Source organism: Chelonia mydas, chromosome 2, assembly GCF_015237465.2.
Source record: "Chelonia mydas isolate rCheMyd1 chromosome 2, rCheMyd1.pri.v2, whole genome shotgun sequence".
Classification (NCBI taxonomy): domain Eukaryota; kingdom Metazoa; phylum Chordata; order Testudines; family Cheloniidae; genus Chelonia; species Chelonia mydas.
In genome coordinates this window covers 43,028,122-43,039,255 of record NC_057850.1, presented here as the reverse complement: position 1 = coordinate 43,039,255, position 11,134 = coordinate 43,028,122, and the positions used below count along the sequence as shown (strand labels likewise).

General features: G+C 40.6%; 1 protein-coding gene across 6 annotated transcripts in view; it reads left to right on the top strand.

Moving 5' to 3' along the window:
- Positions 1-870: 870 nt before the first annotated feature.
- The window catches only part of TMEM67 (transmembrane protein 67), an 84,339-nt gene continuing 74,075 nt past the window's right edge, over positions 871-11,134 (top strand). For 2 of the 6 annotated variants that reach the window (XR_006288434.1, XM_027818338.3), the window contains exons 1-3: positions 871-1,109; positions 4,012-4,100; positions 10,204-10,297. Coding sequence is in view for 5 of the 6 variants with exons in the window: in XM_027818338.3 (XP_027674139.2) it covers positions 926-1,109; positions 4,012-4,100; positions 10,204-10,297 (367 nt within the window). In the remaining variant the exon portion in view is untranslated. The other 4 variants (XM_043539350.1, XM_037892293.2, XM_037892292.2 and 1 more) reach the window with 4 other exon arrangements.

Sequence of the window (11,134 nt, the reverse complement as noted above, 5' to 3'; positions counted from 1 at the left end):
GTCGCCCCCATCTAAAAAAAAGATATATTGGCATTGGAAAAGGTTCCGAAAAGGGCAATATAAATGATTGGGGTATGGAACGGCTTCCATATGAGAGATTAATAAAACTGGGACTTTTCAGCTTGGAAAAGAGACGACTAAGGGGGGATATGATTGAGGTCTATAAAATCATGACTGGTATGGAGAAAGTAAATAAGGAAGGCTTATTTACATCTTACAAACACAAGAACTAGGGGTCACCACATGAAATGAATAGACAACAGGTTTAAAACAAACAAAAGGAAGTATTTCTTCAATCAATGCACAGTCAACCTGTGGAACGCCTTGCCAGAGGATGTTGTGAAGGCCAGGACTATAACAGGATTCAAAAAAGAACTAGACAAATTCATGGAGGACAAGTCCATCAATGGCTACTAGCCAGGATGGGCAGTGATGGTGTCCCCAGCCTCTGTTTGTCAGAAGCTGGGAATGGGTGACAGGGGATGGATCACTTGGTGATTACCTGTTCTGTTCTTTCCCTGGGGCACCGTGACCTGGCCACTGTCGGAAGACAGGATATGGGGCTAGATGGACTCTTGATCTGACTAGTATGGCCGCTCTTATGTTCTCCCTCTTTCTGCCACACTCACCCATTCTCTAAATTAACTAGCAGTCTTTTGTATTTTTCTCCCTCACACCACATTGTGCTTTTCTGAACCTGATGTTCCGCTGTGGGGGAGGGGAGAAGCAGTCGCACAGCCACCAGCCCACCCTTTCCTCCCTTGTGCAGCTCCCTCTGATTCCTGAGAAGAAGCACCCGCCTTGAACTTTCTGGCCCCTCTGGCTGTCCGTAGCTGGGGCTGTTCTTTACTCGTCGGGGGAGGTGGGGCTCGCCAATCACCGCGGGGGGTCGGGACGCTTAGAGGCTGCTGGGATCTGAGTAGCCATGGCGACGGTGGGGCGCTGTAGCGCCGCTGCGCTGCTCCTGGCGCTCAGCGTGCGGCTCTCGGCTGGGCAGAGTTTCTCCCTGCCTCTGCGCCAGCCGCAGGACTGCGGCCATGCCCGTTACTTCGATATCTCCAGCCTGGCGTGCGGCCAGTGCGGGCCCCACCAGGGGCGGAGCGCCAGGGGTGAGAGCGAGCGAGGGGCCCAGGCGGGGGAGTCCTGTCTCCCAGCAGGCGGGGCAGGGTGTGTAAGAGGCCTAGCCTGCCCCCCGCTGCCTACGCATTGGGGGTGGGTGAACCCCCATCTCTTGGGGGGAGCTGTTCTTGGAGGCTCAGCTCCGTCGCGGGGTGGCAGAGCCTGGGCTGAGGGGGCTGCGTCGTGTTACGGCCCGCCCCGGCCTGCGGGCTGCGTTCACGAAGTACCCGTTAAAGCCGTGTTTGTGGTGGTCCCGGGGTGCTGAGCGGCGCGTCACGCTAAGCAGGGGCAGGTGGGGGTTTGTTCAACGTTTTGGCTCTTACGACACTGAAGCGTTTGTTTTCATTCATCTTTTGCATGGCAAAAATCGGGATGCTCATTGTTTGCACGTGAACTACCTGCGAAGTGGTGGCAAGTCTCCAGTGATCACCCATGGATAGTGGGGTAGTGATGCTTCTAGGGGAAAGTGGTGATCTAGGGAATTTTGTCTTAAGACTTTTTGATTTTCACAGTAGCATAGGTGGGTTGAATTTACAGTACATTCACCATCCTGGGCAGTAACTTTACCTTGTGGGAACGTTGCAAGACAAGTTTCTCATTTCTGCGGTGTTCAGTTTATTTGTGGTTTGGGGTTTGTTTTTAAGAATAGGAGTAAACCTGAAATGTAGGTCTTATTTTTATTGTCTAGTTTTACCACAGTAATACTGCTGAGGAAGAAATTCAGTCTCCTCCAAATGTGTGAATCTTGGACAGATATGAAGCAGAGAAAGAGGAAGGTTTAAAAAAATGCATCATTTTGACCAGCTGAATGTAATTCCGATGTGATCAGCTTTTTCATTTCGTGTAACAATTGTCCCAAGCGACAAGCCTAGAAATGAGAGAACAAAGTTTGTTAGTCTTTTCCTTTTTGTGTTAAATATGCGTAAATGTGGTGCTCATTAACTGAAGAGTTGATAGTATTAATCAAGGTTCTTTCCACAATACGTGGCTGACATCCGATGATGTTTATAAGTATTTCTGGGTCTTTTACACTTGTAAATTTCTGCAAACATTTACTTGATCAGATAGGTCCAGTACTGTAGAACCTCAAAGATACAAACACCAGAGTTACTGACTGAAGGGTCACAGGTGCCTGTATCTTAAAGGTAGGCACATCTGGGCTGCCTGTTCCCCACAACCGGGCAGCCACTTATAGCTGTGATGAATGCTGTTTTCCCCTCTACCTCTCTCCTGGCTTGGAGGGGGTCAAGCTTGCAAGCTCGGAGCTTGGGAAAGAAACTTCTAGAACTGCTACTGAAACCTGACCTGGAGTGTAAGCTGCTGGAGCCCGAGCTCTGGAGGAGCAGCTCAGTTTTAAAGGACCACCTCCTGCACCACTCAGTGGTTTGAGCATTGGCCTGCTAAACCCAGGGTTGTGAGTTCAATCCTTGAGGGGGCCGTTTAGGGATCTGGGGCAAAAATTGGGAATTGGTCCTGCTTCAAGCAGGGGGTTGGACTAGATGACCTCCTGAGGTCCCTTCCAACCCTAACCTTCTATGATTAACCACGCACTGACACTGCGGTGCCTCAGGGTGCCTCACTCATCACCCTTGCAGCTGGGGCCATCCTCACTCACCGCCCAGCCACTGCAGAGTTCTGAGGAGCGTCCAGTAAAGCAGGGGTGGCCAACCTGAGCTTGAGAAGGAGCCAGAATTTACCAGTGTACATTGTCAAAGAGTCACAGTAATACATCAGCAGCCCACCATCAGCTCCCTGCCCCCGCTCCCAGAGCCTCCTGCCCACCAGCAGCGTTCCCATTCAGCACCTCCCCCTCCCTCCCTGCACCTCCTGATCAGCTGTTTCGTGGCATGCAGGAGGCTCTGGGGAGAAGCGGGGGAGCGAGGGCATAGCAGGTTTAGGGGAGGGGGTGGGAAACGGGTTGGGCAGGGCCTGTGGCAGAGCCAGGGGTTGAGCAGTGAGCACCCTCCGGCAGACTGGAAAGTTGGAGCTACAGGCTCCAAGTCCCAGAATCGGTGCCTATACAAGGAGCCGCATGTTAACTTCTGAAGAGCTGCCATATGGCTCTGGAGCCACAGGTTGGCCACCCTTGCAATAAAGGCTTGTTCAGAGTTACAAACGTTTGAGTTACGAACAACCTCCATTCCTGAGTTGTTCGTAACTCTGAGGTTATACTGTTTTATGTGATCTCTCCAGAGCTGAGAGCGTTTAGAATAGGTTCTGTTTTGAAATGTATGTAGATACATGAGTATTGTATATTCATGTGAAGAAGGGAATAATGGATCAGAAACGTTTTGAGAATTTTTTTTAAATGACATTGCCAAATTGATTATTGACACAGTTCAATATTTTACATGTTTAATTTTATATCCTCTTTTGTTTTGTAATAGAAATAGCAATAAATATAAACAACAGTTGGTGGCCCTGTTCCTATGTGGCATGGTGTGCCCTCAGCTTTCACAGTTGAAATCAGTGGAAGTTGCGAGCACTACACACATCGCGGGATCAAGCCCGTTGAATAGTATTTGCGGTATTTGAGGATAGATTATTTTAGTATTCATGTCTGAATAAAGGAAAAAATTATATTTTAAAAGTATTGAATTTAAAATAGCTTACAAAATAACTTTGAAGCTCTTTGCACACAAAGAAGACAGTTGTTTTCCTGGTTATCTTTAATCTTTCAGAGTAATTCTATTTTTGAAGGGTAAAAACTGAACTCTGACATGAACATTCGAAAAGAAGTGGAGTGTTTTTACCGCAGTTCTTATTCAAACATTGTAGTTGTTTAAGTAGGAAATTGCGAGTCTTCATTTAAGAGCTGTAGCAATTGCTCTACAATAGAGTTGGGGTTTATTTGTATAAATTGGGGTGAAAATAAAACTATTTACTTTTTAGGTATTTCATGTGTATGTCTACCAGGATTCAAGATGGTTTCTAATAATGGTGGGCCTTCTGTTGTTTGTGAAAAATGCCCAGAGAATATGGTAGGTATTAAGCTTTACATATTGTGATATGATGATACATTTTTGCAGTTTTACAGGTCTTCTATAAGTTTTATTTTTTAAATAAAATTTATTACAAAATTTCTTAATTTTTTTTGGAAAATTTTAACTTAATGTTTTAATAGCAGTATTTTTATTTAGAACTATTCAAAATTTTGTGTTCAGATATTGGTAAGAGTGCCATATTTATGAAATTTGTGATTCATCTTACCACAGTTTTTAGCTGTCTATGACAAACATGGGGAGCTTCCTTTGAATGTAAGATGAGAAAATTGTTTTTAATTTTTGTGGGAAAATTTGACTTTTGTAATGTTTAAAGGCTGTACTTTTTATGTTTGCAAAAGTGAGTCATTGCCAAGAAAATTTCAGTGAGGCTAGAATAAGGATACTGAAATAAACAGTAGTAACCAATGTAAATAAGGTGATAGGCAAGCGTAAACCTGCCTTGAATAACTTTTTGGTTTGCTCATTCTCTCATGCAACCAAATACTTTTCTAACCAAACAAGTTGTAGAACACACAGGTTGCTTAAAAGCTGACCAATTTAAGCATGATTTAAGAAAAAATAATGTATAAAATGTCATGAGTGAGCAAACAACTTAAGGGTATTCTAAATTTTGGTTTAATCTCTTATCAGTCCTTGCTTTCTTTATGGCTATGTCTACGCTGCATTTTCATCGGTAAAACTTTTGTCGGTCAAGGGTTTGAAAAAAACCACACCCCTGAACGACACAAGTTTTACAGTCAAAAAGCAGTAGCATGGACAGCGCAAGATGCTGTGCCGACAACAAATCTACTGTCCCTCATTGGGGGTGGCTTTATTTTTTTGGTAGAAGAGCAGCTACGCTGTGTACCTTGCAGCGGCAGGGCTGTAGCAGCGCAGCTGTGCCCTTGTAAGGTGCGCAGTGTAGACATAGCCTAAGTGACTGATGGCTGTGTCTCTGCACGAAGACCACCCCTTCATGAAATCCCTAGGCTCAGTTGTTGGGTTTTTTGCTTCTTGTCTATTTTTGGCATTTGAATAGATCAGACTACCATAATGCCTAGACTGTGGCCTTCCAGCTTTGGTCATCTTATCTCTACCTTTAACACGAGCAGCGACTTTTACATTGATCTTCAAAGATATGTATCTTATTAACTTTTGACTATTACCTAGTAAATTCTTATTGCCTATCTAGACTAAAACAGTGAGATTAAAGAAGCTGACATGAAGTCACAAGTTTACTTAAAGACAGAGGTGTTTCTTGTCGCTCTAGCAAACCTCCTCGGGCATAGCTCCATTTCTGTCTTCCCTCTTTATTGTAACTAAGGCTTACTATATCCTTCTCTTGCAGGGTGGATTGAATTTAAATTGATTTAAATCACTAATCAGGAAGACTCGGTTTAATCATGGATTTCTACATAAAAGTGCATTCTTGTTGGTTGTTCTAACCTTAATACATATTCTTCACAACTCAGAGATAGATGTAGGTTTCATTTTTTAGAAGATACACACTATACATTTTTAAAGCTATTTATTTTTAAAACTTTTCAGATTAGTTTTACAGCTATATCAGAAAATGAATGATAATTTGGCTTTTTCATTTACCAAAGGTAATTGAAGCAGATATTTATGAAGTCACTGGGAAGTGAACGAGCTCCAGTCCAACAGGTTAATCATTAATATTTGGAGGATTTTCTTGCCATGCTGTATTAGGAGGAGAACATCACCAGAAACATAAATTGTTTTATTTAACTAAATTTTAAATTTAATTTAAATAAAGTTATGTATTCTGGATTTTTTCTTCAACAGCAAACATAATATTTTAACAAAACAAGCATATGAATTTAGTTTAACATTCAAGTGTTTTAAAATCAGGTTTGTTTAAATTGTTTTTAACTAAAATAGTTTTTTTTTTTTTTTTAAAGCAAAAATTAAATTGACTGTCAGCCAGGTCAACATGAGAAACTTTAAAATATTGTCTTCTGCAGCTAACTCGGTTGTCTTCACCTTCATTTTCCTCTTTGTTCATAATCTGGAAAAGAAAAACAAGCTTTCCTGCTTTTTCAGGTCCCAAACGATTTCTCAATTTGGAATGAATTAGTCCAAAGGAAGAAAATATTCTTTCTACAACGGGAGAAGAAGCTACTTCTGTTAAAGTGAGGATTATCACTTCAACAGTCTCCGAATCCAAGTGCTTAAGTGACTTCCACCAGTTCACTGGTGCGACTTTCTTTAAAACATCAGTAAACATATATTTCTTGAATGGTTCACCCTTTGCTCTGAAGTTTATTATAGTTAGCTATGACATGGACATCCAGGAATCATCTCTCTAGAATGCCAACTCCTCTTCAGCAGTTAAGGTTTGACCCTGGTACCGAATATTGAGAATATTTGCAAGAAAATGAGCTGGAGATAGTGCTTGTCCCATTTGTTGTTGTTGTTTTTTTTAAATGCTTGTAATTTAACTCCTGTCATTGCATATTTCTCTTTTTAAGATCTCCCTCAGTTCCTTCCTAATTTCAACAGCATCAGCAGTAAAACAGCTATTTCCCTGCATTTTGTTCAAGGCTACAGAAATAGGCTTCAGGGTACTCCGCATGCATTCAACATTTCTCTTAAGCCCAATGTTGAGAACTTTGGCTGACAGTGCCATCTATTTTTTTCATGATTTTCTTCACAAACTGTCATCAGATTAGGCCAGTTTTTGATACAGTGCTCAGAACAGTCCACTACCGCGTTCCATCACACGTCTTGTGGGAGAGTTAACTTGGTTCCTCCCACTTTTTTCAGAGCAGCTGCTGCTAAGTGGTTGTTACGAAAGTATTTTGCAATTTCAACAACATTAGCCTTTATTTCTGGAACACTGAAGTCTTTGGCTAGGAGGTGCATCAAATGAGCACTGCAACCGTATGCTATTAGCTTGGGACTCTCTTCACTTTTCTACATTTCTTCTCATCTTGGATACATTTGCAGCATTGTTTGTGACCAAGCTGCATACTAGACGTTTGAATTTTTCCCCCCAGTTTGTTATAGCTTTTCTTGTAAGAATTCTGCTGTGTGCGAACATTTCCTGATGTCTCAATTGTTTCTGTAAGGAAGACATTCCCTTCTTCTGTTGTCACACAAGCACATACAACAGGGTCATTGTGGACATTGCTCCACCCATCAAGACTTAGGTTAACAATTTCACCCTCTAGATCTTTTGCACACTGCTCAATTTCATCAATTTGCCAGCAACATCTGTTCTGTTGGGTGGACAGTATCCTGGTCTTAATGACTGAACCATGTTAATGAAGTGTGGGTTCTCAGTCATACAGAAAGGAGAGTTTGTTGCATAAATAAACCGGGCAATTTTCCCATCAATTACCTTTCTTTGTAATCTGCTGATTCTTATCACAAATTTATCTGTAATTGTTTCTGGATGATGGAGATTTTTTTTTTTCTTTTTGCTGTGGGTGATATGCTGTGGTTATGTGACATACATGATGTGACTGAAACACTATCATTGTCAGATAACTCTGAAACTGTAGAAAATGATGGTGATCTTGAAGGTGGATAGTCTTCAGAATTCTGTATGTTGAGGGGTGGCTTCTTCTAAACAAAATAAGTCAATGCAGTTATTTTATTATTACTATACTGCTCATTTAGTATTACTCATTGCATTCACTGACACTCAATACTACTTTAAAGGTGGAATTGTAAAAGGAAGATCTGCCTATTTCAGCTATTTATTTTTTAATCACAACTGCATCTAAAATGATAGTACCATAGAGTAACCACTTTATTTTTTTGCTCAAACATGAGAATTCAAGTATAGTCCAGAAGGAAGACAGGCAGTCCTTAAGAAAGAAGTATGAAATAAAAAAGTTTACCAACCTGAAGATCCTGCATGTTCAGACATGTTCCTTTCATCTTCAACGCAACTTCTTCCTGAGAAGGAACACTTCTTGCATTTCTTTGTTGCACTATTTGTCTTTTGCATGCATGCCTGTCTTACCCACAGGTAGAGGAACTTCATTAAAATATTCCTAAACTGCGTCTTTTTTATGGCCTGCTGCCATTATAGGTTTTCCCTTCTAGTGAGATAATGGTATGGTAGATCTCAAATCAATGAAGGCTATGCTCATAAAGACCTCAAGACTTCTGGAATGTGCTGCTCAAACAGTTTCATTTTTGTTTCTACTGCCTGTCCCTCCCTTCTCACATTTATCTCCAGATCTATTCCAGCCCCAACAATCTTCTATTCATTGAACTTTTTGAAACTTTGCACTTTTAGAGAGAGGTAAGGGATTGACTTTGTGTACACAAATTTGCAGAGGGACAATACGGTTGAGATCTGTTATTTCTCTCCTCTATATATTTATTTAAAAACATTTTTGCTGTTAACAAGCGTGTTATCTCTGGAGACACATATCTACAGTTTGAGAACTGCAAAACTAAACATCTCTGATGGTATCTTCTAGAGTGATCACTGAGTCCCATTGGGTAGATGTATAGATTATTTAGGTTAATCTTCCCAGAAGCCCCTGGACCCCCATAAGATTGGGTCCCTAATCCATGAACTATTGGAACTCATTTACAAAACTTTTCTTAAACGTTACTTGAATATATTGTCTCATACTATAGAATTAGAATTTATAATCCCTATTCCATGATGAGATATCTTTGAGTTATAATGTATCTTTATCTTTAGATAAAAGAAAAGGAGAACTTGTGGCACCTTAGAAGTGAGCTGTAGCTCATGAAAGCTTATGCTCAAATAAATTTGTTAGTCTCTAAGGTGCCACAAGTCCTCCTTTTCTTTTTGCGGATACAGACTAACACGGCTGCTACTCTGAAACCTATCTTTAGATAGGTTTTTTCCCTCAAAAAAAGCATTTTATCAAAAAAAAAATCTGATTTTTGATTATTTTTTTTTTTAAAGTCATTGATTTTTATCCCCCTATTCCGTTGTCTATAATCTGGCATTCATTCTTGGACCCTATAGTAGGTTTTATGCAAAGATAGGATGGGAATAGTGGAGAAGAAGAGTGACATTCAGTTCCTAATTCCCCCACCCCGGTCATGCTCTGCAGTGGTGGTGTAGCTTAAGGTACGTGTGTACACGTGAACACTATGGATGTACAAGACTCTATAGAACTGCATAGGTTCTAGGCTGCAATTGCTTGACCCTCAACTCTTCCATTTCCACTGTTTCCCTATCACATTTGGCTATAATCAGGACCCTACCAAATTCAGAGCAATGAAAAACGCATCATGGAGCGTGAAATCTGGTCTTTTTGTGTGCTTTTACCCTATACTATACAGATATCACAGGGGAGACCAGCATTTCTCAAATTGGGGGGTCAGAAGGCTATGGGGGGGGGTCTTGGTATTGCCACCCTTACTTCTGCACTGTAGGGGATTGCCAACTTTACTTCTGCGCTGCTGCTGGCAGGGTGCTGCCTTCAGAGCTGGGTGCCCGGCTAACAGCTGTCACTCTCCCACCAGCAGCAGCGCAGAAGAGTAGTAGTACCACAACCCCGCATACAATAATCTTGTGCGCCCCCCCCCATTCCTTTTTGGATCAGGACCCCAACAATTATAGCACTGTGAAATTTCACATTTAAAGTCCCATGACCATGAAATTGACTAAAAGGGACCATGAATTTGGTAGGGCCCTACCTATAATCACTTCTGCATTGGTGATAAGTTGTCAAAATCCATAGCATTCATTTTTTTATTAGATGATGTTACACCATTTCTGTTGTAAAACAAGCACTTTTAAACTACACTTTATTTCCAAGATGGCATAAATGGATTTCAACTAATCCTTTAAAAGACAAACTAAAACCTCCTCTTATACTCTAACTAGGTACTGTATTGTGACCTCAGACTTCTGAAAAGATCAGTCAGATCCTTAAATCTGAATGGCGCCCCATTGAATATATTGATGGTTCTCTTTGCTAGGGTCTCTAGTATGTTCTTCAGACAGCTTTGTGAATGTTATGCATGTTAGAATACCTAAATAATTTCTATTTTAAATAATGTATGTGTCAGATTTTTTTTTTTCAGTTCTAGAGGACTTTTATAAAGGATTTTACATATATTTTAAACTTTATAGAGTGGCGTTACTGAAGATGGATGGAATTGTATTACTTGTCCTAAAGGCTTAACTACAGAAGGAAAATGTAAATGCGCCATTAATGAAATTTTAGGTAAGAAATCTGTACACAATATGAAATGTTGATGATCTTAAACATCTGACTTTATCAAAACAGCATTATGTATTACTAACAAATGAATAAAAAACAGCAAGCCAAAGTTAGCAAAGTATTGCTGTTTACAGTTCTAATGTGTGTTTAAAAAAAAAAAAAAAGTATTCATCTTGGTTTTTTAAACCCATGTCCCCCCAAAAACCATAGACCCATAGCAGACAAAACTGTGTCTGCTAGCCATTATTCCTTTCATTTGAAAGTTGCAAATAAAACTAAAGACTGATTATTCTTATCGGACTCCTTCTGCCTACCCCGGGCAGGTAGTGAAGTGGAAAAAATGCAATAATAACAGCAAGTTTATCAAAATGTACTAGTTAAAAACAAAGATAATGAGTTTACAGCCATGTAATACAGAAATTACTCATCCTGCGCAAGGAACAGCAGGATAGTCTGGATAAACAAACTACCCTGGATTAAGGATAGTTTGTCTCATGCTGCTTCTGAGACATGTGGTCCAGTGCTAAAGCCCTTAGTTATGTGAATGGTTTCTGACTTTAAAAATATGGGTTGCAGGATTGAGCCCATAGCCGGTCAGTGTCCACCCCAAGAAAATTCACTGATGCATATCAATGGACACCGTAAATACACTTCAGTGTTCATTTATGTCAAATACACATTTATGTTGTTCCTACAACACTCCTTTATAGATAAAAAGGCAAGCGTAGAATTATCTTGATGATTTTTTTTTTTATAGACCTGCTTGAAGCATAAATGGCTTTTGTCAATTTGGTGTATTTAAGGTCTTACTCATTGCTGCAAAGTGGCACAGTTCTGAAA